We start from the raw sequence: 26,261 nt of genomic DNA on the forward strand, positions 1-26,261 counted from the left end.
AAATGGAAAATTAAGGGGGGGAAGTAAATCTTTAGATCTTTAATGTCAATTCAGATTTTTAAAATGACAATACTCAGATTAAGTTTATTTATTTAATTGACAAATTTATATGCCACCCAATTCCCAACAACTTTTAGGAATTGGAGATTGTGTTTACTTAAGAAGATTTCATCTCTGATGTATTTCTAAATCATGAAACCGGCACAAATGTGGAAGCAGGATTGGCAGTGCTGGGGGAGGGGTTAAAAGAGGCATCTGTTTAGGATTGTTACATAGTCACAAACAAACAAAGTTCAACTCCCTTGAATATTGTTGACCCTTATCTAGTTTTAACCATGTACTAACTCTTAGTCGATTTCTTGATTTTAACAGTAAGTCAGTAAACTGGAACTTCTATGTGTGGATATGTTTTTTTTCTCACCTGACAACAACATATGATTATGGCCTTTAGATTACTGAGTTGATCAGTAGCATTTATGTACTGGGTTTACTTGCATGAGTTGGTTGATACTGAGTGAATTTTCCTGCCTTGTATTATGTTTCATAGGTTTGTTTTCCAGCAAAATGTGCACATAGTTGAAAACTTACACAGTGAAGAGAGAAAAGATACTACAATATTATATTTCTGTTTACTTTGATACTCCTAAACATTCCTTTGTTTAGGACATTGAACCTGATCATTCCTACAAGTTATTTTGGGGAAAAGGTCTTTTTCAGCCTCGCTTTCTTTTATTATGAATTGATAGTACTCAAAAATGAACCTCGGACTTCCGTATGCCTTCATCTGTGATTGTGACTTACCTATTGTTCCCATATCTTGTTCAGAAACTGGAAATATTCTGACACTTTCCAAAAATGGCATGATTTCTGTTATTTCCAGCAAAAGTTGGGCTCCAGTTTCAGGTTATACCTAATTCTGCTTTTCATAGTCTGGGTGGGATTGATTTGCGAAATGCTGAAACTTTTTCTGCACCAGTGTTTCCTAGCATCTCTATTGGGTCTTAAGAATCAACCTCTTTATGTATTTCTAAATGCAACACTATAGAACAAGGAGTAAAAAATTATCGAAATTCGTCACCTTTCCTGCATTCTGGGCTTTTCCTTTACTTCATCTGACTCTCCGGGGAAGGTCATTTACACAATTTAGAGTGTAGAAGAAATATATATGTGTAAGGGGAAGGAATTGTTTTATGGCGTTGAATAAGGCGTTGCAAAACTTAAGACTTAAGTTTTATCAGAAGGATCTACTAGTTTTTTGCTTGCGATTGCAAATAGCGGAGGTGGCTCAAGAAGTTCTTGCTTGTCCGGGTTGCTCCACAGAGAAAAGGATGGATCTGGGCGGACAGGCGACCTAGTTAGAACTTATTTGGAGTCTGGCAGCGCGTGGCTTTTTCGTCGGAATGGCGCAAGCACAGGTTGGTTTTCCTTCTTTCTCCTTCACACGGTTGCCCGCATTCCCCGTTTTCTTTGCAGGCGTTCCAGGCATGCGTGGCAGTAAATTTAGCTTTTTAATCTTTCGCGTGCATAAAAAGGTCTGAGGAAGAACTCGTTGTCCGCGGGACAAACTTCGGGGCAATTTCTGTTTCCGCGGTGGTCTCGAGATGCGCAGAGGCAGGGAGGGAGGGCAGCGCTAATGGATGCTCTTTCTCCGTCGCGATCTCCTCTTTTGATCTGTGACCACGAGCCGTTCCTATTGGCCGTTTCCCTTGTGACGTCTGGGGACTGCGGTTGTCCTATGTATCAGGCGCCGGGCTTAGTTTCCGTATCTTAAGAGAGACCGGAGATCGCGGGGTTTCTTGTATGCTGCAAGGAGAGGCAGAAGCCAAGAAGAGCCGGGCCTGCCTTCTCGCCACCCCCGCTCCGCCCCGGTCACCGGGGATGGGGACAGCTCTCCGCTAGACTCGCTGCCAAACTGGACAGGGAAAGGGGAAAGCTGTTCCCACCAGCCGAAGTCAGAACCATGCTGTGACCAAAGTTGGAGTCTGAAGCGAAAGTAGACCCCCCACCCCTCACTCCCTTTCACAAGCGGGATCCGATCTAAAAGAACACGTGAGTCTGCCGCACATGGGAGGAGGAGGGGGAGACTTCAGACTTGCCCAAGGGCAACGGGGACACCGTGGTCTGGATGGTCCCCAGCGCGAGGTGGCAGCGAGCGGCAAGAAACGATTGCAAGCAGTTGGCAGAAGCGGAAGGGGAGAGCAAGCTTTCCTAGTAGTTTTTATTACTATTGGGGGTTACGGTGGTCTAATAAGTAACTTAATTTGTGGGGTAGATGTAAGATTTTCCCATCTCTATTTTTCATTGCATTTGGGGGTGGGGGCTAAAGGATTGGCAATGATTAGGGGAATCAGAAGTGCAGAATTTAATGTTGACTTTAGGTGTCATAATCGTTTATCCTAAACTGGTCCAGTCATGTGTTGCAAGTTCATCTTCAAATCAGGAAGAAGTTTTCCCCCCTTGGAGGGACTTAAAGCAACAGTGACTAGACTTCAAAGGGTTGTTTCTGGTCAATAGAAGATGCAGATGTGTATATTTGGCACCAGTTTTCTAATAAAATTAATGTAGAAGTGGGTGTATGCCCAGAAGACCTGCCCAGGTTTTCCTTCCCTTATCCATTCCCAGAGACCATTAGTCAAACTCCAAACAGCCTCTCTTCAATTTCTCTCCCTTTTCTTCCCCTGCCTCTCTCTCACACACACTTACTTTCTCCTTTCTTCCTCTTCCTTCCTTCCTTCCTTCCTTCCTTCCTTCCTTCTTTCCTCCCTCCCTTCTTTCTTTCTTTCTTTCTTTCTTTCTTTCTTTCTTTCTTTCTTTCTTTCTTTCTTTCTTTCTTTCTTTCTTTTCTACAGTGTTTGCTTTTCATAGGCAGCTACAAGCTGGTTATTTTTTATATGTAACCTCCATTTCTGCCCAGTCCTTTTTTTCCATCCCCTTTTCAATTTATTTGATCCATGGTTTTTTGGGGGGTAGGGGTTCACAATGTAACCTTGACTGACTGTAGTAGGAAAATTGTTTAGGAGATTCCTAGCCTTTGACAATCCTAAAATTAGGTAGAGCAGAGCATGGTAGAAATATTGCAGTAATTCTGCCTTACAACTAGACAGAGATGGATTTCTCAGTGCCTGCATAGATAGATCCACCCTCCATATATTTTCCTCAGCTGTATGGGAAAAGATGCAAATGAAACATAAATAAAGTAACTGCCACTGGAGGTGGGGCAAGGACTAGTATCTAATCCACTCTGGGATAAAAAAGCAAAAAAACTTGAAAGGCTCTAAAGTAGGATTTGGAACTATTTACTCTGAGAGAGCAGTACTAGTACATTAAGGACCAATTGCTGATTATGACAGAAACCCAGGGTTTCAGGAGGCAGGCTCCAAGGAAACCAGGTTAGCAGGCTGACTGGACTGGGCAATTTCCTAGTCAACTCTTTAGGCTGGTAGAAAGTATTGTATGAATTTTGGTATTTGGTAAATGCAAGCTGCAGGTAAAGTGCTTTGGTAAAGTGCTAAACTGCAGGGTAGGAATACTCAAACTAAGAAAGCCTGATCCTCCTGGGTGGAAAGGAAAGAGGCAGGTAGCTAGGATTAACAAATACATACTCACAGATTTGCTGCCATTCAGCACCAAATCTGCATTAAGATGCTAGTGGTTTTCTTGCAGGATCGAGGGATGCTATTCAATAGGTTCCGACAGGTTCTGGAGAACCGGTAGCGGAGTTTTTGAGTAGTTCAGAGAACCGGCAAATACTACCTCTGGCTGGCCTCAGAGTGGGGTGGGGATGGAGATTTTGCAATATCCTTCCCCCAGCAGTGGGGTGGGAATGGAGATTTTTCAGTATCCTTCCCCTGCCACGCCCACAAGCCACGCCCACAGAACCGGTAACAAAAAAATTTGAATTCCACCACTGGCAGGATTCAATGTGAATTGGTCACTGGAATCAAATATTTATTTTTCCAAGCTTTTGGGCTCATGCTTGGGCTCATTCTCAGGGAATTCTCTCCAGAATATATGTGACATGTGACCAACTCAGAATGGATCCTGGGACTTGTGTATTTACCTTCATTCATGAGAGCTTTTTTTTTTTTTTTAGTTTACTTTAATCCCTACTGTTTTAAGGTATTCCATGTTGCAGAATACAAAAAAGGGTTTATTCAAGGCTACTAACTGTACAAAGCTTTGAAGCAAAGTTCATTTTGTAAAATATTAGGAGTTTCATTTACCCATATGCTCCAAAAATGGCATTAATGTCCGCAGAAATGATGACTAGAGGCCCTGATCAATAAGTAATTTTTTCAAAAGTCCATTGGAAAAGCAGATTATTCTAGACAAGTTTTGTTTTGTCTCTGTTAAAGAAAATTCTTTTATATTTTAATTTTCTGAATAAAATACAAGATAGAGATTTAAAAAAGGCAAATTTGATTATTTTATAAGCAATATTGTATATGCACTATAGTTATTCTTTACAAATCAAAATGTTGTGTCCCGCGCCCCCAGGCCCCCAGGAGTCATACTATGCAAATTAATCCAATGTACACTTTGGCTTTATTTTGTACAGTATATTCCATTCCAGGTCTGTTTCATGGACACATAGAACTTTACAATTGTTTTTTCTGAACAGATAGTTTAAAGTAGTCTTTTATTGGATTAGTACCAAATGCACATGACACAATTTGTTTAATACTTACTGTACCATATAGATGGGTACTGTTAGCCCATGTACTGCACCAGTCATCTACTCCCAATGTGCAGGATGATAGCTCCATTACCCCCAGTCTGTAAATAAAGTAGCTAGTTTCAGTATATCCAGATGGCACCAAATTGGAAAAGAACCTTGGCAATTTCAAGATATGTGGGTTTCAACACCCAGAATTCTCCCAGCCATTCTGAAGGTGAAGTCCATACATCTTGAAATTGCCAAGGTTGAGAAACAGTGTCCTAGAGCAAGAGTTGAATCTGATGGTAGTATTGGTAAATATGTTAACAAGCAATACTGGAATAGGAAAGTACGATTATGGAATGCTCTGTTGCTGCTGTCTTATACATATATATTTATCTAGGATGGGTGTCTGCAACCTGCGGCTCTGGAGCCACATGCGGTTCTTTCGTCCTCCTGCTGTGGCTCCCTATCAGCTGAACCAACCACTGGCTGGCCCCACTCCTCGCTCTTCCCTTCCAGTCACTCCTCGCCTGGCCTGAGAGAGATGAGAGAGAGAGAGACAGAGAGAAAGAGACAGAGACAGAGAAAGAGACACACACAGAGAGATACCTGTTTCCCACAGAAAAGAAAACACCAGGAGCCACAAAACTGGGTAGGTGTAGATGGGGGTGTCATATGACTGGGTGGGGTGACGTCGAGTTGGCCACACTCACCAGGTTTTGTGGCTCCCGGTGTTTTCTTTTCTGTAGGAAACAGGTCCAAATGGCTCTTTGAGTGTTTAAGATTGCAGACCCCTGATCTAGGAGTATGTTTCTCTGAGCTCAGTAGGGTTGGGTTGGTTTTAAGACGATGCACAAATTGCACTACAGAATTATATCTTGCACAAAGCCCTTGCTTTTTCTTGGGCAAGCCCAAATACCTACATGATCCCACACACCCCTCACTGGGTTTCCTAATCATAAGTGCATGTGGACAAGCATTGTTTTCCTTACACCTCTGCCAAATACCCATATCAACCTAATACTGTATTCGCCCAATTCTTACCACCCACATTTGCTTCTATTAATCTTTACAATATTTCAGCTTCTTTATTGTAATGCTGTAAACATCAGGCCTATTTTGTCATAATCTTATATGGCAGAAGAGAAAAGCAACATGGAATTTAAAGTATCTTTGTGATATGTATGTATCTTTAGTATATGGAGATCCATCTTAGACAAGCAAGCTATTTTTCTGCATGAAAGTGTTGGCAATGTAAATTAATTTGCAAAAAAAATCTTTTCATTTCTTTCTTTTTGGAACTTCTGTAGATTTCTGTATCCCCTTATTTATTTATTTTTCTTTTTGAGTTAGATTCTTTTCCATCTCTCTCTCTCTCTCTTCTGAGAGGGACTCTCACAGCCCAGTCACCAACAGAGAAATCATATGTTTATTTATTGGCAGAGGAAGGGGTTTCAGAGTACCTCAGCAATTTCAGGGAAAAATCCACAGTGAAAACTAAATTTAGAAACTACCAAAATACTTTCTCAAATCTCTCCATAATAATAATCAGTCCATTAAAAAGGAATCAAAATCAGACCTTGCACTATTTTCCTTGCTGGTTACAGAAAGTGACCAACATCCATTTCCATGTTAAAAATAGTCCTTGGAGCAGTCAAACTTCATATTGCAATCTATCACTTTGATGGCACAAATTTGCCTGTGAATTTGGCTCTTGTTTTCTCTCGCAAAGTTTTCAGAAGGATTGTGAATGATTTCCAAGTCGCTTTATATGCTGAGAAATGCTACAGTACAAGTAATGTTAGGTGTTAAATACATTTTCAGGTTTTTTTTATTTCTATAATGACCAAAAGCAGCTTTCCATGAAGATGGTAAAACAATGTTTGGGACATATTTTTGACTGCAGGAGAGAATCTTGCTTGCATGAATGACATCCTGTTCCATGCAAATATACTATGAGGAAAACTAGAAGTTTTGATTAAGGTTAATCCTAGCCTATTTTCCTCGACTTTCTCTGTGGAGTGGAAGCTTCGAACAGAAGGAAAATAATTCATGCAGACCCTCAGGTGTTTTTTTTTATGCAGCACACACAAAGAGAGGGAAAGAGATTGGAAAACTATTTGGAATAGCATCCTTTATTAGAAATGTTTCAAAGTATTTGCTTTCACCAGCAAATTTTTAAGATCCTTGTTGGAGAAACCTTTTCTTCATGGCTATTAATTTAAAATATAAGCAGTGCAAGGGGAGGACAGTGGAGTGAAACTGTTTTGGTGATTCTGGGAGAACTGGCTAAATTCTAAGCAAGTGTTTGAATCTGTAGGAATAGTTTTGGCTGGAGAATAAATCAGTTGACCCAGCATCTCTTATTCATCTGCCTGGGGCAAAAGCATTTGGGGGAGAGGAGATGGTGAATATGTTCTCCTTTTGTTCTGCTATTCAACTGCCTCTAACAAGTATCTGATACCTTCTGAAAGACTTCCTTAAAGCATTAGGTTCTTCCCCTCCCTTCCTTTGCTTTCGGGATAAGCCCAAATATTGGCATGACTCAGCAGAGCTATAGAGAATAACTCTGCTGACGTTTCCCTGTGTTTGGGCTGCAAGCTAAGAAGCTGCTTGGGGAAGGTTAATCAGGGACACAGATGGCACCCAGCCATTGTTGTTCTTCTCAACCCAACGTTGCCTCTCCACAATCTCTTGATAGGGAGGGGCTTTGAAAGTGCGTCGTGCGGCACTCCCCACCCTTTCATAAAAGCTGGCGGTCAGTACACAGAACAGCATGTGTTCCTCTGTGGGGGTTTTTTGCTCCTTTTCTTAAAATAGACAACAATGTCATATGTGTATAGGAATTCTGAAAGATAATCTTTTGGGGTTAGGGGAAGTCCTGCTGCTTCTGAGCTACTTTCATCCTGCCTAAAAAAAAAATCAACATTTCATGCCTTTCCACTACTTAGAACAAGCACATGGGTGCCACTTTGTTTAAATTTTTAAAATTTTAATTTTCATCAAATCCATATGTCAAAATTTGATTTCTCTCTATCTCCCACAAAAAGCCCCTAAAGGGCTTCCGATTGTACCGGTAGATGAATTTCTTCAGTGATTTTTCTCTCACGAGGGCTGTGAACCTTGGCCATTGTTGCCAGTTTTGTCATATTTATTTACCTTTCTTCTTTTGTGGACATCATAGGATCTTTCCAATGCTGACCATATAGAAATTGTGCTACTGTTATCATATATAGCAGTTAAATAGCATGTGAATTTTCCACTGTTTTATCCCTAAACCCAAACAAAAAAGTTTTTCAGTCTAAATTGTACATTAATTTTCAAAATATTTTGAATTATATCACTAATTTCAATCCAATATTGTTTAACTCTTTTGCAAGTCCACCAAAGATGATAAAAGGTTCCTATTTCAGTCTTGCATTTCCAGCAACTATTTGGGGATCCTTTATACCATTAGCCAATTTATCTGGAAATAAATACCATTTACACATCATTTTATAGAAATTTCAGTCCCTTTAGCCACATGTCCCAAAGGTGTTTTTTCAAGAGGCAACTGGACTGTCTGGTTTTTCGCTTCTCATCCAAGTAGCTTTTTCAGCTCATCACTCTGCTAAACAAATAATTCCCCCAACACTGTCAAACTATTTACTAAATCTGCACTACTATTAATCTTCTTATCGCTCCTATCTCCCATCTCCTCCCACCTATGACTGTATGACTGTCACCTTGTTGCTGGTATCCTTAAGATTTATATTGACTGTTTCCTAATATGATTTGATTGCTTATTTGTTCCCTATGATTATCATTAAGTGTTGTACCTTATGATTCTTGATGAATGTATCTTTTCTTTTATGTACACTGAGAGCGTATGCACCAAGACAAATTCCTTGTGTGTCCAATCACACTTGGCCAATAAAGAATTCTATTCTATTCTAAAAAAAGAAAAGAAAAGAAACGTCTTCAAAGAAAAACCAGAAAGTCCAGTTGCCTCTTGAAAAAGCACATTTGGGACAACCATGACCTGGATGACTGACAATCTCCATAGACCTTTAGCCACATATTTTTCCATTGATCAATTAGTACATTATATTGAATTTTTTTAATTTTTTTGCCCAACTTATTATACACTTTTTAATTGTCTTCTGTTTCCAATTTTAACAAACCTCTGCGCTTTACACAGAAATCGAAATTGGTCTTCTTTTCCCTGTCTTAGTAAATACGATTTAATCACTACCCTGTGTGAATTTAAAGAATTTAAAATTATTCTACATAGATCCATTCCACATAAAAACAGAGTGTGATCTGCTGTCAGTTAAGTAGCATTCATTCATGCATTCGATCTACCTCTTTCCTTGGGAGCTCAGAATTATATGTTTAATACACCCTCCTTCAAATGTGTCTTTATAAAAATAGCAACCTGTGAGATTTGGGATCAGTCACTATCTTCAGGCCAAAGAAATCTTGTCATCTCCCATAGAGACATATGAGTCTTGAAGTTGGGTTTTTCTGATCCTAAAGCTACACAACACTTGTTTTCTTGGAAAATGTATCTGCTAGAAGGAGCCTGAACCTTAGAGAAGCTGTTGCATTGCAATTCCTGCAAGTTCTTCCTTACCTGCTAGCTCATCAACTGAAGCGTCCTTGTTTCTTTTAGCATTTTTTGGTGCTTTTATTATCATGTGCTAATAAAATCATATGCTAATAAAAGCTAATAAAAAAAAAAAAAAACTACCAGCGAAACACTTAGGAACGGCTTCCTTCTTGTTCTTTCAGAATGCCTCCCTTAACATCTAGTGATTGGACATTAACTTTCCGTTGAAACCATTTTCTGGATTTGGAGTAGGATGACAATGGCATTGTGTGTCCCTGTGCTTGAGCAGCTAGGCAAGGCAGCAGGACCACCTCTGCTCTACCAAAGGATTGTGTGAAGGCCTGAGTTGCCAAAGCCATGATGGTGGCAAAGGTCAGCATTTCATCATATTAAACTTATGCCTTAAATTTCTTTAGGCTATCTCTGACTCCTTTTCTGGAGCTTGCATAATGTTGCTTAATCAGAAAGGAAATCATGTAATGGATGTATATGAATGTATGCAGTAAATGTTTTTGATCCCAAGACCTAGTTGGTGGATCAAGGATCATGTGAAACACCCATGAGTTTGGCTCCAATGAGACTATTGTTGCCTTGTTGCTAATGCCTTTAGTTTTTCCTCTCTGGCAATTTTAACCATAGCGTGAGAAACAGGCTGTGTTTCCTCCTTCCCAGGAGTGCTGATGAGGATTTTCTCCAAAAGGGAGAGTTCAGCGTTCATTCTCCTTGTGTTCCTGCACATTGAAATCCTCAGCCAGATGCTAGTCAGATGTGTGGTGAGTTGGTAAAACCTTGCATACCTGAGAACTTGATCCTGCTGTGGTGGGAGCACATGCACAACCTCACATAACACCCTTAACCAGCACAGTTTGGGGGTTGGCAGAAGTGGTGGTGATGGTAGTACAGGGAACAATTCATAACAAGCTACAGGAAGAAGCCTTCGAGGGACAGCTGCAATACATTTGCAGGAAATGCATTGCTGTCTACACCCAGGTACCATTTGTACCTTGACCACCTAGGGAAAGACTAAGAAGGAATTCCCTTATCTTATCAAAGCTGCTCTGCCTGTCTGCTGTTCCTAGGTTGTGAAGGCAATTCACTCTTAATAGGCACGTCCTTTTATGACATGCAGTGGTACCAAGGAATAAATAAATACAAATAAAGGCCAATGCAAAATAATTGCTGCTTCCCATTTATCTCTTCCTGATTGAAACAAGGACAAGCTTTTTACTTTCTGGGTCACAATGAATTCTAAAAGCAGTTTTCCTCGGGGGGGATCCTGGAATACCCGTGAACCAGTGGTGGGTTGCTCCTGGTTCGGTCCGGTTCTTGCGAACTGGTAGTAACGGTGGCAGGAGGCTCCGCCTCCCCCTCCCCAACCAAACGTCATCATGGACAATCTGTGCATGCACAGAAGTGCACGCTTGCTCCCTTTGCGAACCAGTAGTGGAGGTAAGTAGAACCCACTCCTGCTGTGAACTTCTTCATGCCGTAATATTGTCACCTTGCCATTATATTAAATGTATTCAGGTAAAGATCTAGAAATCAAAGACCTGCCAATTGCATTGCTCTTGGAATGGTGGCTTTGTCCAAAAGCTTCACTTTTCAAAGATCTTTCAATCCCATTTAAGGAATTGTAGCACACCTCTTACCCTCTTGTGACGTCACAATATTTTATCACACATTTTTATTCCCTCATAATTCAACCACAGCTTTTCACTTGCAGGTTTTGTTTGCCAATTCAAGAAAGTAAAATGCCCCCACTCAGCGTAGGGAACTATGGCAGGAAAGAGGTGACTTTGACTCACAATCAGCTATTCTGAGTTCTTTGGCAGCTCTAAAATGAAAAGAATGAAGCTTGTTTTAGCCCACAAAGGACATTTTTTTCATGTACAAAACTTTCATAGAATTGAATGCATGGGTGGATTCAAAGAAAAGGCTAGGGTTTAAATGGCAAAGGCAAAAACTGTAATATTCAACTAGAACGGAGTCCAGCCATCCAGAGATCATTAGCATCACTATGTCTGTGGATCCCTTCCTTGCCCACCAAATTCCTTCTTCTAGCTATTGTCATTAAAAACAAGAGTTGTTTTTTTTTAAAATGGAAACCAGCATAATGCAAAGTAATCACAAGTGCCTGATACCATCTCCCACCCCCCCAATAATGTCATTGCAACTAATATAAGCCACATAAGTTTTGTTGGAAAATGAAAACAGCAAGTGGCTGTGGTCCTGTGTTTTCTCTGGAAGCACATCCAGAAAAAAGGAACATTTGCTAAGCAGTAGAAATCTGCCAGAAGCTGCTTGATGCCAGGAAGAAAATTTCCTTTGGGAAAATGGGCATTATGTCCATTTTGCGATATGGAAACTTCCCTGTGCTTCCCATTTTGAAAGGATGCAAGGAACACACTTTTGAAAATCCAAATGTATCCTAAGGATGCAGTTGGACAACTGCAGATCAACAGTAGGGAATTTTCACAAGTTTAGGTAGTATAACTGATGGGTGAAATTTTGGCTCTCTAGACAGAGCGATGACCTTGGGTGTGAGTGATGGTAGAAAGGGAGAGATGCCTTGAATGTAGACAATAGCTGGAGGAGAGTGCTGACAGACCAGCAGTAAACTGGCATACCTGACTTGAATATATAAATTAAGCAAGCATTGGTGGTAAAATGTTTCCAAGTTGAATATTGCTTTCTGATGGATTGAATTCATGCAACAAATTTTTGGTACATTACTGTACATTGTATGAACCCGGCCAAGATGATTTATTTATGGTTTAGCATGTGTGAATGCAGTCCTCATTTGAGAGTTCTCTAAACATGACATAAGCCATGGCAGGAGACCAGTACTTTGCTCTATAACAAAAAGATACGGTCCAGGAATGGCGTCAGGGTTGGTGAGCGGAGCCTCCAGCTGGTTTTACTACCGGTTCTATAGAGCCAGTCCGAACCGGGAGCAACCCACCACTGATTCTGTAGCTACAAAATAGAGTCTGTGTTCAGTGAACTCTTTCAGGACATGCTTTCTACGTTTAGAGCGAGCTTTCTTAAAGTTTTCTTTTGTGCTTCTGCAAACCTAAGCCTGCTCTTGCCTTCCATTTGCTCAGGAGTGGTTTTCTTTAATTACCAACACTCCAAAATACTTTTTTTCTTAGCTCCTGCGTAAGTTGAGAGGTTTTGTCCTACTTTTATTTTCTGGTTTGCATAAAGCAGGAAGACAGTGAAGAAAACAACGCCTTGCATGTAAGAGGAAGAGGAAAGTTCTGCTTATGTCAACAGCTTTTGTTTCATCACTGCAGATCATTGGGATAACATCTTTGTGCTGAATGGCTGGTCCTGCAGCATTCTGGCCCTGCAGCATTCTGGCCCATAATTCTATTATATCCCAGTGTGAAATAAAACTCAAAACAGTGTCTGTGCCTTGGAAGAAATTGGGTTAGGCAAGTTGGAGCAAGGATGATTTCTAACGAGGGAAAGGTGACTACCAGGAAACCATGTTCCTCTGTTACAATAGGCTCACATTGCTAGCCTTTTCGATTTCTGTAGTAGAAATAAAGAGTAGATGTGCAAAAGCTTATGAGAAAGGTAGCATTAACAAAGATTGTGGTGGTAAGGTGGCCTTTATCTCATTAACTAGGATCTAACCCATACACCCACCTTTTTCACACGGTAGAGTGCATTTTTCTGGGATCCCAGTCATAGGTCCTGTGGCATTGTCCATGCATTGTGGTTGTCATCTGCCCAGGTTCCTGCAATATAGGTGAAATAATTGCAACTAGCTACTTTAACATATTGCCAAAATCACAAAATTAGTGTTGCTAATTTTAGGTGGGCCCAAAGTACCAATAACTCGTCTTTTTAAAGATAGAGAATGTGTGGCTAAGCCAATGCAATAAATCTGTTGGTGAATTTCTTGAAAAGCGGGGGTAGGGGTGGGATTCAGTCTGCCTGAACTCAGGAAGGCTGATCCACTCTCAGTGGCCTCCTTAGAGCCATATCTTTCCATTCATTTGTGTCATCATGAGTGGGATGTGAAGATAATTCACTGCCTTTGAGGTTTGTCTTCCTTGGGCTGGACTATAAATGCTGAATGCAAGTAGCTGTGTGTGGCAGGTTGTCCCCAGCACTAAAAATAAAACCCACAATTTGCTGGCCACATATTACTGAACTTAATTGCTGCCTCGGCATTGCATACATGTTCTACACAGTGCTTGCCAACCTGGGGGCAGTCTAGGACAGAGAATATCCTGTGGGAGAGCACAGTGGGAGAAAACCACACTGGCCTTCCTGATGCTAGAATTATGCCATCTGCTGGTGTAGATATTGTATTAGTGTGTTCCAAGAACAGATTTTATAAGAAAACTAGGGGAGCCATTCTGATTTCACTGCAAAAAGATTTGTTACCTTAGCACAAATTTAGGATTTCTCTCTGCATTGAGTATTGGTTTAAGCTTTCTAGCCAATCTCTTGATCAGAGCTGCTATTGCCATTTCAGATTTAATTCCTCTTTTAGTTAGCCTTTCCTTTTCCCAAATTAGAGTAATCATCAGTGCTGACAGCAGCCTGCGTCATGTATTTCATCAGTCCCTGTAGATCAGGGGTGTCAAACTCCCATCTTCACAGCAACATCACGTGATGTATCGGGGCTTTTTTCCTTTTCGCTAAACCGGGCATGGGCGTGGCCAGCATGTGACGCATCCGACCCGCAGGCCACAAGTTTGACAGCCCTGCTGTAGATCTTCCACAAGCTCAAGGCAGCACATGAGGAGGGAGTCTCTCTTTCTATCTTCATGCATACAACTTGGTGAGGTAGGCCAGGCTTACTAAGAGTAAATGGCTCAGTAGTAAGGCCCAAGCAGAAAGAACACTGAACCCGAGTCTCCCCTAGCTCCAGTACACTATCGTACTCAGTGCCCCACATTGTCCGTTCTTTAATCCAAAATGTGTGGAGAGTTTTGGTTTGTAGAAAACTGAATTAGCATTAAGCAATCTAGAGAATCCTGGCTGCAGAAGGAGGTCTTTGAAAGTGGGCCTCAGATTAAATGCTTAATGTGGCACGAAGAAAAAAAGAGTAAGTTTGTAAGAAGTAGAGTTGTTCACAGTATTTATATACATTCATTTCCAGTACATTGAAATGTATCTTGCATTAAACTGTCCTGGGGTTCTCTCTACTTTCTGAAAGGGGTTACCAAGCATGCCATTCAAAGGACAAAAGGAGTCTTCAACTCTCTCACCTCCCAAAGTTGCACCTCTTTATTTTAGGGTAACATATATGATAGAAGAATGTGAATTTTTCTTGATGTTCCCATGATAGAAATTTGGACAAATCACCTTACCCATGAGGCTCTTTTTGTATGTAAGTCAACATTGCTTTGTTTTGCATATTTGCTGGAAAATTTTTGTCAGAATTTCCCCAGCTTGAAATATAAACAGACAAGCTGTACATTGGCTGGCTGTCTTGAGCATTACAAAGGACAACTAGTGGGAATACACATGTTACATATGCGAACAGATGATTGTGGAAGCACGTTCTTTGTACTGTCCAAATACTTCTATACCTCATCAAGATCAAAGAAACTTTTTTGAGTCAGTTGATAGCAGAATCTGACTAGATATCTATGCACTGACTGGAGACTCTGTGAGACATCACCACTTTATCTTACTTCATCTTAATATTCAAACAATAAATGGATCCTTCGATGAATGTATATGGAGCTTTAAAAAAAAGACCACACCAATTGGGAGAACATCCTTAAATAGTGCAGGTGGCATACATGACTGCCTTTAATGCTTTAAAAGCAGGTATTGCCTTATTTAGATGAATCCTACAATCCCTGCTATATTCAAATAGATTCTTCAGGGGCAAATGGCAGGTGACAAAATATTTTTTTTCTGCACATAAGGGGTCAGTAGAGCACAAGAAATAAATAATGTCTCCTTTTCAATAGGTATAAATGCCAGCAATAACAGCAAGTTAGCAATGTATGCTAATTTATACAATTTATAATTAATTTATACAATTATCCAAATGTTGATGCCAGTCTGCATAATTTGTAGTTCTATAATATTCCTAGCTCCTGGAAGCTTCTAAACTTTCTAGATATGCCACCTGCTCTGATCCTGGTATGTATGTGTGGATAACTTTTGAATTGCAATTAGTACTAAGTTTGGTTGACTTGGATCTTTCTTCCAGTTTCTGGCTGCTGTGGTTCTTTCTTACCTGATAGAAAATATTTGAGGGGAAAAAGAAAAGTTGGAAAATGATTGATTGATTGATTGATTAGATTTGTATTTATTCTGAAAAATAAATATTTGCATGGACAAGGATCAAATCTTTATTTGGTCATAAATCAGCAAATAAAATACAAGAATCGCAATTAATTAATAAAAATATATATCTAAAATATCCAAAACAAGGTTAGAGTAAATGCTACGGCATTTTGTGCAATCTATAGTACCTGGCTGTGGTCAAGGAAATAAAATCAGATTGATCTGATAATAACATTTTGAGAAAAAATAAATCGGAATGACCAGGATATTTAGTAAGGAGTGAAAATAATAATTCCAGCCAAGCATTTGCATAGAGAGAGCAATAAAGAATAATATGTTCCATTGATTCAATTATTCTTCTACTTCACAGAAGAGTATCTGTTCAAAGGGGATTTTTTTTGGTATCTTCATTAAGTGACAGCTGTTTTGTGTGCATTAAAAGTGGCTAAGGATAAGGCCCATCGGAATGTTAGGATTGTTATGTGACTGAGATATCTACCTGATTGGAAATGTGCAGAATGGCTTAACATGTTTCTGGGCAGATGTGGGATTCACTTACCTTCCCTACTGGTTTGCAAATGTGAGCGTACATACGCCATCTTCTGCGCATGCTTGGCCTTCCATGCATGCTCTTTGCTTGCACACTTGCCAGTGGTGGGTTGCTACCAGTTCGCCCTGGATTGGGCGAACCGGCGGTAGCAGGAGGCTCTGTCCACCGGCCCGGATGCTTCTGCGCATGCAGAACATAGTAGGACATCATTACATCTAGTTTGGGGGGGGGGGGACCTACCGCAGTTGCCGCTACTGATTTGCCTGAACCAGACCAAACCGGCTGAATCTCACCACTATTTTGGGTAGAGATAGAAAGTCTGCTTGCAGCTCTACATAAGTGGCTCACTGTTTGAGATCAAGAAGCGTACATTCATAGACTATCAAGGTGATGGCTGGCCATGAATAACCATAGAGTTGCAATTTGGCATGTATTGCCTGGTTCCAGAAACATTGGAAGCTGTCATGGGGCCACACCAACTGGAAAGAAAGAGATCTAGTAAGAGAAGATGTAAATCCATGTAGAAGTTTCAATTTTAAGGAGGCTAGCTTCATGGCGAAGGACCAGGTTCAAGCAAGGTTCAAGAAAGATGCTTCTCAAAAACCTGGACTGAACTCTAGGGACTGAACTGAGCAACAAAAAGGAGGTGGGCTCAGATCTTAACTGAGAAGACTTTAATTGCTGCAGGTTTACAGTTACCAATAGCTTGCAATACAACTCCCAGATATTTAAAGGTCTTGACTTGCTCTATTAGGTGGTTATTTCGATGCCAGATATTCCTCTCATGGTATATCTTAGCAAGGTGATGACATTCCACAATTCTTAGAATGAGTAGTAGAGATTAGTTGGTTCCATGACTATATCATGGCTCGCTTCTTCTTTGCCTGTAATACTTGTTTACATTTCCTCTTAAATAAGAGCAGGTCTTTAGCTGAATAGGAGAGAGAATCCTTTTTGTATTTCTTAAAGCAGGAAATTAGTTGTTTCTTGGCTGGCTGGCAATTTCTATTGAATCGGGATTGGTTAAAGGAGCTCTGATTTCTATTAGTGCCAGATGGATGGATAGAGAGAATTGGCTGGAGAAGCTGAACTAGCTGAATAGCAAAGTCTGTTCAGGGGACTTGTCATCCAAAATAGCTACAGTATATGTAGGTGAAGTGCCTCATTGGCAGAGAACATTTGGGTTACTTTGTTTTTCATCTGACCTGTCCATTTTATTCTTATTTGTCCCTTGGGAATAGTTTTGGATGGAATAGGTTAGGTTTGCAAAAAAGGGCCAACAAAGGGCTTCAGAGTCAACCTGTTAGGACAGCCATCACTCTCAGAACAGTTGTCAATATGGAGTTGGAAAACTGAAGAAGATAAATTTCTTGATATGGCAGTATAGTCAATCAGGGAGGACCTTGTGCCTGCCCAATGTGAGAATTCTTCTAGGTAGTTGGTATTGTTGTGGTCTGCCAGCAGCTGCAGAGCTGGCAGCAGAGTCGGACAGCGATGAGGCTGAGGAAGAACATGGGCCAGTCCTGGAGGCTGGGGAAGGCCTGGATGATGGCTCTGTGTCGGAGGCAGAGATGGGGCCAGGGCCATCGAGGAATGATGTGCGGACTTCGGAGCCTCCAGAGGCTGACAGTAGAGAGGCAGAGGAACAGGAGGAGCCTGTTCCTAGTGCATGTATAAGAAGACCTGCCAGAAGGCAGGAGCAGCTAAAGCAGAGAAGACGACTCGGGAGGAGGGCCAAGAGATGATTGGCCCCTCCCATAAGGCTTAAAAGATCAGCAACGGCTCTTGGCCTCTTTGCCGGAAAACAACAATTGGGAGAATTGCTTCTTGTTTAGCTGTAGTTATTTCTTCTATTCCTGAACTGTCTTTGGCAGTTTGCCTAATTATCCCAAGGTCAGAGATAAATTAAAGACTGCTGTTTTAAGGGCTTTGTTTTCATTTCATTTAGAATACGCTGGGAATGAGTTAATTCTCAGCTGTTTTAATAAAATCTGTTTGTTTTTTGGAACTGTTTTGCATTTAATATCAACTACGTGGGCCTGGGTCACAATAGGTATTAGTGGTGCCATGCAGAATTTGCAAATCAATTCATAAAATGTTTGTAACATTTGTAAGCCCCGTCTTCAGTGCGGTTTTTAGATTCTCTAATTAAGAGTGAAGGGGAGGGAGGGACACAGTCTACAAATTAGGTGAAATTTTGAAAAAAAAATGGCAAAAGGTGATTATCATTTGGGTCTAGTTTGGCACTGCAGTGATGATGTGAGCAATAGTGTAATTGAATAGCACTGATGTAATTTTCCACTTTTCCCCAAATTTCCACCATACATGATTGAAGATGTTGGAAAGTATGTAGAAATTAATGGGAAGCAATTTCCAGAAAAGATTAGAATAGCTGTCTGTGCAAGGCTCTCAGATGACTCTAAAATAACATAATCTTAGTGTTTAGAGTGGCTGAAATATGAATGCTCAGATCAGCATGAAGTTTCGCCCCTCTTGATGCCAGGTTCTGCTGAGAGGGATCATGATTTATATCCCTCAAAAAAAGAGAGCATTTGTTGACCACGTCTCTTGGAACATAAGGATGTTCAATTGGCATACATAGCTTATAAAAGGTCTCTTATTTCTGGCTTCCCGTCCAGCACTGTTCCAAGAGAGCAAGGATAGCATTTCTGGTGCAGAATTTCCTTGCTTGCTGTCATAGGGGGTGACTGGGGATGTACTGAGGTCTATGAATGAATGATACGGCTCATGCAGTCACTCTAAAGATGAAATGAAACCCAAAGTTCCTTCAGTATGTGTTCCTTCAGACACATTGGTTGTAATTTGGGCTGCTTTTGCCATTCTAATGCTGCTGTATAGAGTCAGATAACGTTTGTACTTGGTAATCATTAGCAAATGATTGCTTCATGTCAATATAATTTGTCAGGGATATACTTTAAAAGCTGACCAGCTGCTGTGATGCTGTAATGCTGTAATGATAGTAGGAATGAATCAGCAGGATTATTTGACTGTTAGCACTTTAAGAGGCTGTATTATAAGTGAGGCCCTGTGAGGGTGTATCTGTGTGTGTGTGTGTGCTTCCATGCTGTAAACTGCTGATTGATTGTTTGACCTTTTCCTAGTGTTGTTGTTAGTTGCAAAGTCATGTATGACCCATCCCGACCCCATGGACAACTTTCCTACAGGCTGTCCTCTACTATTCCCCAGAGACCATTTAAGCTCATGCTGACTGCTTCAGTGATTCCATCCAGCCACCTCATTCTCTGCTGTCCCCTTCTCCTTTTGCCCTCAATCGTTCCCAGGATTAGGCTCTTCTCCAGTGACTCCTTCCTTCTCATTAAGTGGCCAAAGTATTTCAGTTTCATCTTTAGGATCTGGCCTTCTAAAGAGCAGTCAGGGTTGATCTCCTCTAGGACTGACCAGTTTGATTGCCCTGCAGTCCAAGGGACTCGCAGGAGTCTTCTCCAGCACCATAGTTCAAAGACCTCAATTCTTTGACGCTTAGCCTTCCTTATGGTCCAACTTTCACAGCCATACATTGCAACTGGGAAAACTATACCCTTGACTATTCGCACTTTTGTTGGCAGGGTGATGTCTCTGCTTTTTAGTATGCTGTCTAGACTTGCCATAGCTTTCCTCCCCAGGAGCAAGTGTCTTTTAATTTCTTGGCTGCAGTCCCCATGTGCGGTGATCTTGGAGCCCAGGAAAATAAAATCTGTCACTACCTCAATTTCTTCCCCATCTATTTGCCAGGAATTGAGAGGGCCGGGAGCCATGATCTTAGTTTTCTTAATGTTGAGTTTCAAGCCAACTTTTGCACTCTCCTTCTTCACCCCCCACATCAGAAGGTGCTTTAGTTCCTCTTCACTTTCTGCCATTAGAGTGGTATTATCTGCATATCATCATAATTTGCCTAGTACATATATGTATATTCTTTTGTAGAGATAAACCACTATTTATTATTACAAACATCTGCGTGATGTATTTGTTTCTGGGTAATCTTATATAGTCACATTGTGCGCACTCTGACATAATTCATTGGAGTGGTTGGTTCTGTCCCAACAATGTTCTTCCTGCCATTGTCATGATTTCATGTGATACCTGGGGCAAAAGTTTGCCTGGAAAATTAGAATGTGTAGCAGTTATTGGGTATGTTAAACTGCAAAAACCCATGTCATGTTCTTGGTGCCGCCACCACCTGACTCAGGTTGTAGTTCCCAGAGATTTAGGCAATCAAAACCTTCCTGTTAACTGTCAGCAGCATCCAGCTTTTTATTCTGTGAAGTTTCTACCGTAGATGTTGTGCTACTTCAATAGGGGGCAGGGTAGAAGGATTTGGACCTGCTCCAGGAGCCCTATGTTGATATCTGCCTATCTAGATTCCATAGGACAGAGGAGGGGACCAACAGGTCTTCTCTCATAGTGATGGCAACTGTCTTGAGTAGTTGGTAAAACCAGATCAATAAGAGGTCTGGCTATTTTGTTTATTGCTGCTGAATTTCTCTAAAATCATCCAGCCTTTTAATATCAGTGTTTTCCAAATCTGGCATGGCACTAAAAGAGTTAATAAGATTTTTTTCCCCAGAAAGTCACCTGTGCACTGTCTTGCTTTAGATAAAGAAGACTTTTTGCGTGGGCAGCCATCTCTCAGGACAGAATTGGTAAAGTGTCCTTGAGATTAAATGAAGTTGAGTGGTCACATTTATTCTTTAAAGTGGTAATACTCTCATGGCCAGATTGGTTTAGGAGTGGGATGAGTTCCTCTGAGCAGAAAACACATTGTAGAAGATTGGAAACAAAGCCGAAAAGTCTTCATTTTAAACAACATACTGGGAACCGTAAGTAAAAATTGTTCTCTGCTTCTACTAGATGGAAACCACTCAGCCTGTTGTAAATCAATCAGCTGTTTTTCACAGCATAGTAATTGGCTTAAGGATAAGATAATTGTTCTTTTTGATCCACATCATCCTTTATTTGCTATTATTTAATATTTATAAGGTGATTTGTTTAGACTACATAGATGGTACTTACAATTTAAATGTGTCTCTCCTTTGGTTACATGCCCACTGGAGGCTTGTTGCTCACCCTTTTCCAGGGGAATGGTCAGCTCTCTTGGGTTGTTGCTCTTTCTTTTCCTAGGTGTAAAGGTAAGCTTGCCCATTGGCTTCCCTTCTGGTTGCTTTTGTGGCAAACTTTATACAGGAGATCCATGCTTTGGCTCAGGGGTATCAAACTAGCAGCCTACGGGCCGGATGTCTCACACTCAGGCCATTCCCACCCCAGCTCCGCGAAGGGAAAAATGTCGCAAAACGCCATGTTGACGGCAACGTGATGGCGCAAGTTTGACACCCGTGCTTTAGCTAGTTGTCATTTGGCTGGTTTTACAAAGACCTCTTTCAAGGAGTCCACTTTGATTTTAAGTGTTAACCAACAAGTCAAAGATAGAACTGTTTGAGCTGCCAGAAGACTTTGTTTGGTTAGAAAACCAGTTACATTTTTGTTCTTTTAGTTTATCAGGTAGGTATTCACACCCTCATCCTGTAATAACTATGCAGCTGCAGAGCAGATTGCATCAGTGTGTTTGGTGGGCAAGAGGTCTCTTCCACTGAAGAGGAGAGGTCTGTAAACTGATGACTTTCAATCTCTGCTTCTAAAGCATTATATCCAATGGAGGAATTTGAGGGAGTAAGAATACCTAGAGGAGTTGGCTGCCTGCTCATTAAGTAACTATCGACTTTCAACTGTTTTGTCAGCTTGGCTCTAGCTTGCCTTGCAGAATGTGTACAATATCTCTTCCTTCTTTTTCCCATGAGGATTAGTAGAGTCTCAGCTCTTTTTAAATGTTGAGGCTTCCCATAAGGAAGCAGAAGTGTAGCATTTATAACACTATATTAAAAATACGGTGATAAAGAGATACTTTTCCAGAAGAGGTCTCTGCCGTCTTAGCTTCTCTCCTCATGGGTAAGGAGTGATCCAGCCCTAGAGTCAAAAGAGTGAAAGAAACACTTGAGGTTGACAAGAGATGGCAAGCTGGCTGGAGATTGTTGCATTCAGAATGCATCACATCTGAGAAGTGCTAAGTTGGAGGAAGTTGTTCTAGCATCTGATGGCTACCCAGGCACTGAGAGTTCATCTCTGTTTAAAAAGTCAAAATATTTCGCCGTTTTTATTGTGAATAGAAAAATTCAACTCCTCCTGCTGCACATGTTTTTTATTAGGATTTGGCAAGTCAGTTTCAATGAATAGAGGCAGATGGGTCCTTCTTTTTGCTGTGATGATTTTCTTAGGCACAAGAAGCTGCATTTCCAGGTTGATGGGGGAAGTTAAAATATTTATTTCTTCAGCTCTGCAGCTAATTGAACCGAGCTAAGGAGAGGCTAGTATGCAGTCTTGTACTTGGTGAGGAATTTCTGTTGTGAAACAGGCAATACGGGTAGTCCTCGACTAGAACCACAATTGAGTCCAAAATTTCTGTTGCTAAGCAAGACAGTTGTTAAGTGAGTTTTGCCCCTTTTTATGACTTTCTTGCCACAGTTGTTAAGTGAATCATTGTAGTTGCAAAATTAGCAATATGGTTGTTAAGTGAATCTGGCTTCCCCATTGACTTTGCTTGTCAGAAGGTCACAAAAGTCGATCACATGACCATCATAAATACATACAAGTTACTTAGTACCCAAATTTTGATCATATGACCATGGGGAATGCTGCAACAGTTGTAATTGTGAAAAACTGTCATGTTACTTTTTTCAGTGCTGTTCTAACTTTGAACGGTCACTAAACGAATGGTTGTAAGTCAAGGGCTACCTATAATTATCAGTCATTTTGGAAGACAGGCTATGGAGTTTATTTTCAATATGGGGCAAAATCTAAAGTGAGCAGAACAAGCTGAACAAAGTTGGCATTTATAAAATCAGTGACTTCTGGTTTCTTCAGCAGCAAAGGGAGTGTATACATTGGGGGATGCATCACGTTGGAAACTAAAGTACTGAAGAAGATGAAAAGGTGTTTTGAAGGTATCGGGCTGCAATGCTTTCTTAAGGTGAGCTCTATTCTCAGAAAACTTGGGGTAGAAAAGGAAAGCCTCAGAATCATCGGTTACTGTATTGACGTACTGTGAAATAACACTGTGGATCAGGGTGGCCACAGGCTCTGTGGTTCAGTTTAACTACATACCCCTGCAACTCAAAAGCTATAGGTCACTCCGCTTCATTGATTAGACCTCATCAACCAATGGGAAGCAGCAGAAGTAAGAAAATCAAGAGGGACGTGTTTGGAGGTGATGTGGAAGGCTCAGCCCATCTGGCGAGTCATAAAAATTCCACCTACATCAGGCAGAAAACTTTTGTTAAATAATTGCAAATGCAAAACTTTCTTCTAAAATTAAATTGAAACTTCAAAATCTCAGGCAATCCATATTCAATATCAGTGCAAATAACTGCTTAAAGCTGCCCATTATCTTAACCCCCTTTCCTCCAATCCTTCATGTATTCCAAAATTCACTGGTATCCTATCTCTGCCTCTTTGTTATAAGCAAGAATTCCAAGGACGTAAATTGCCTTGATCAGGAAAGGATGTGACCAGGATTAAAAGAAACTTAAACACTGATCCCCTGTGTTGAGTACTTAAACCTCTTAAGGTCAAGAACTGAAGGTACGTGAGGAGAAAACATGATGTCCCACTTGAATTTAGAGTGGGCACAAAACAGTAATAGGCAATGATGAAGTAGTTCACTTGGAATTATTTGAAATCTCAATTTTATTACAACAGAGCTAAGCGACTTCATCATAAATGTGAAAATCATTAATAATTACAGACCTTAATGCCATTGGACAGGGAGATAAAATCACATCTTCAAGAAGTTGTAAGGCACAACTTCTGAGGTGAATGCAATCACCTCAAAGCATTCTAACCCTTTCAAGGAGTAAAGGTTATAAAATAGAATGTATAAGTAGTAAATTCCATAATTTGTCACCATTCCTTCTTTTTTCCTCCATGAACCAAGGCTAAAAATAAGGGCATATCAAAGATAGAATTTCAGAGTTTTTTAAAACATAGTCATACATTTTTTGCTTTGGTTAGGGCCAAATAGAAGTATCATCTATTTGTGCATGAAAAGGATCTTCTGCTATCGATGCACTTATGTACTCAACATCTCATCCTTTGCCTGCTGTTTGTGGCACCTCAGAACATCTGCAGATAGTTCATGGTTCAGGTAGGAAGGGGAGGGTTCCCCAAAGTTGGAGCCAAAAATATGCAGAAATATTTTTGAACATTTGCCATCAAGGGGAAAGCATTCAGTTCTTATGTTTGCTGAAAGTGGCATTGTAACAGTCATCGCAGCCAGGGAGATGTGTTGATGTTAATATCCAGAATTCTCAGGAATTCTGAATGGTTGACTGGGAAATTCTGGGAGTTGTCAAGATAAGGAAGGCAATCAGGTTGGGCATGGGCTGCATTGTCAGAAGGGCAAAGCAACATAAACACTGTAGTTGGCTTTCCATTAACCAAACCTCCTTTTGTTGCAGGATGGGCCAATGGCGGCCACACAAAGCCAAAAGTACCTCCTGGTCTTTGACTTTGATGAGACCATTGTAAATGAGAATAGTGATGATTCTGTCGTCCAGGCTGCTCCTGAGAAAAAGCTGCCAGAGTCCATACGCCAAACCTTCCGGGAAGGCTTCTACAATGAGTACATGCAGCGGGTTTTGAAATATCTGGGTGATCAAGGGGTAAAGATGGCCGATTTCAAAGCAGTCTATGAAAAGATTCCCTTCTCCCCTGGCATGCAGGAGCTCTTCCAGTTCCTCTCTAAGCACCAGAACCGCTTTGAGATTATCCTCATCTCTGATGCCAACATGTTCGGCATTGAAAGTTCTTTGAAGGCCGCAGGGGTTTACTCCCTCTTCCGTAAAATATTCAGTAACCCTTCTAGTTTTGACAAGACAGGTTACTTCATCTTGGGCCCTTACCATTCACACAATTGCCCACGGTGCCCTTCAAATATGTGCAAACAGAAGATCCTGACTGAATACCTGGAAGAAAGAGCTCGGGAGGGAAACAAATTTGAGAGAATCTTCTATGTGGGAGATGGAGCCAATGACTTCTGCCCTTCCATGGCAATGAAGTCCAGTGATGTTGCCTTCCCAAGGAAGGGCTATCCCATGCATCAGCTCATCCAGGAAATAGAGAAAAATCAACATGGGGCTTACCGGGCTACTGTAGTCCCTTGGGTCTCTGCCATAGAGGTTTGTTCCCACCTTCAAGAAGTTCTCAAGGAAACATCCTGAGGGAAAGACTTGGCAGAAGCAGCAATTCTCCTTGATTTACTTGGCATACAGCGTGGAAAGATCTCACAATTAACCTTGCACTGCCTCATGCTTGGCTTCTGCTCTGTTTCCCCCTCCCCCTCCCTTTCTCTCATTGTGCACAGTCTCTCTCTGGATCTCCCCTTCTTTTGATCTCGAGATAAGGGCTCTCTATGCAGTTTGGCAGTCCATTCCAGGAAGGGTGGGTGGGTGCCTGCCGCCTCATATGCTTTGCTTGCCTATGAAGAAAATGCTGCTGCATTTCTTAAAAATTGCTTATCCATTTTGGGGATACAGAAAAGGCTTATCTCTGCTACCAAAGCATATAGAAGCAGTTATGGGTCCTGCCTCATTGAAGATGACAATAAAATCATCTGCTGTAGATCTAAATGGGGCAGAATTATGTGTCTGCTAGATCAGGTTTTGCTTAATCTATGATTTACCTACTCAGCCAGGTTCGGCTGAGTTCAAAGACTATTAAGCCATAAATCACAGTTCACAAACCACAGTGGCTGAATTCACACATCAAAACAAAGGAAGTATTGTGTAATGTAAAATAAACTGTTATCTGTATCTTCGAAAACTATGCCCAAAAGGGGAAAAAATGCTACAAGATAATTTCAATGTATCGTTGTTGCTGGGTAGGACATAATCATCTAATTGAGCCCAAAATATTGATTTCTTTAAGGGCTCATTTTATTGCTGAGATCAATGCTCAATGGGTATACTTCCTCAACTTGCTACTCTCAAAATGTTTGGCTTCCATCATTCTCAATCAACATAGCCAATAACTAGGGATTTCAAGAGCTAAGCATGGGCTGGACATTGCAGTTCCTTTATAAGGTGCCAGATTGGCATGGCGACTTTTAGCCAAGCAAATTGTAAGAG

The 26,261-nt window shown here is 40.9% G+C and overlaps 1 protein-coding gene across 18 annotated transcripts; it reads left to right on the forward strand.

Moving 5' to 3' along the window:
- Positions 1–1,260: 1,260 nt before the first annotated feature.
- Positions 1,261–25,424, forward strand: PHOSPHO1 (phosphoethanolamine/phosphocholine phosphatase 1). 18 transcript variants are annotated; one of them, XM_087892047.1, is made up of 5 exons: positions 1,608–2,049; positions 5,061–5,312; positions 23,002–23,107; positions 24,148–24,280; positions 24,594–25,424. In XM_087892047.1, the coding sequence occupies exons 4-5, from the start codon at positions 24,272–24,274 to the stop codon at positions 25,353–25,355; spliced, it is 771 nt and encodes a 256-aa protein (XP_087748173.1). In that variant the 5' UTR covers positions 1,608–2,049; positions 5,061–5,312; positions 23,002–23,107; positions 24,148–24,271; the 3' UTR covers positions 25,356–25,424. The 18 variants fall into 18 exon arrangements, with proteins under 18 accessions (XP_034271392.1, XP_087748169.1, XP_034271389.1 ...); XM_087892049.1 differs by lacking the exon at positions 5,061–5,312 and adding an exon at positions 23,600–23,718; XM_087892048.1 differs by lacking the exon at positions 5,061–5,312 and adding an exon at positions 23,600–23,718 and having other exon boundaries at positions 23,005–23,107.
- Positions 25,425–26,261: the final 837 nt, after the last annotated feature.

This window comes from Pantherophis guttatus, chromosome 4 (assembly GCF_059756535.1).
Source record: "Pantherophis guttatus breed Tessera chromosome 4, ASM5975653v1, whole genome shotgun sequence".
NCBI lineage: Eukaryota > Metazoa > Chordata > Lepidosauria > Squamata > Colubridae > Pantherophis > Pantherophis guttatus.

Excerpts from the sequence above, each read along its gene's own strand:
- PHOSPHO1 (XM_087892043.1), top strand. The coding sequence starts at position 23,063 with ATGAAAAGGTGTTTTGAAGGTATCGGGCTGCAATGCTTTCTTAAG. Across the intron at positions 23,108-24,593 it reads GGCTGCAATGCTTTCTTAAG|GATGGGCCAATGGCGGCCAC; the intron begins GTGAGCTCTATT and ends CTTTTGTTGCAG.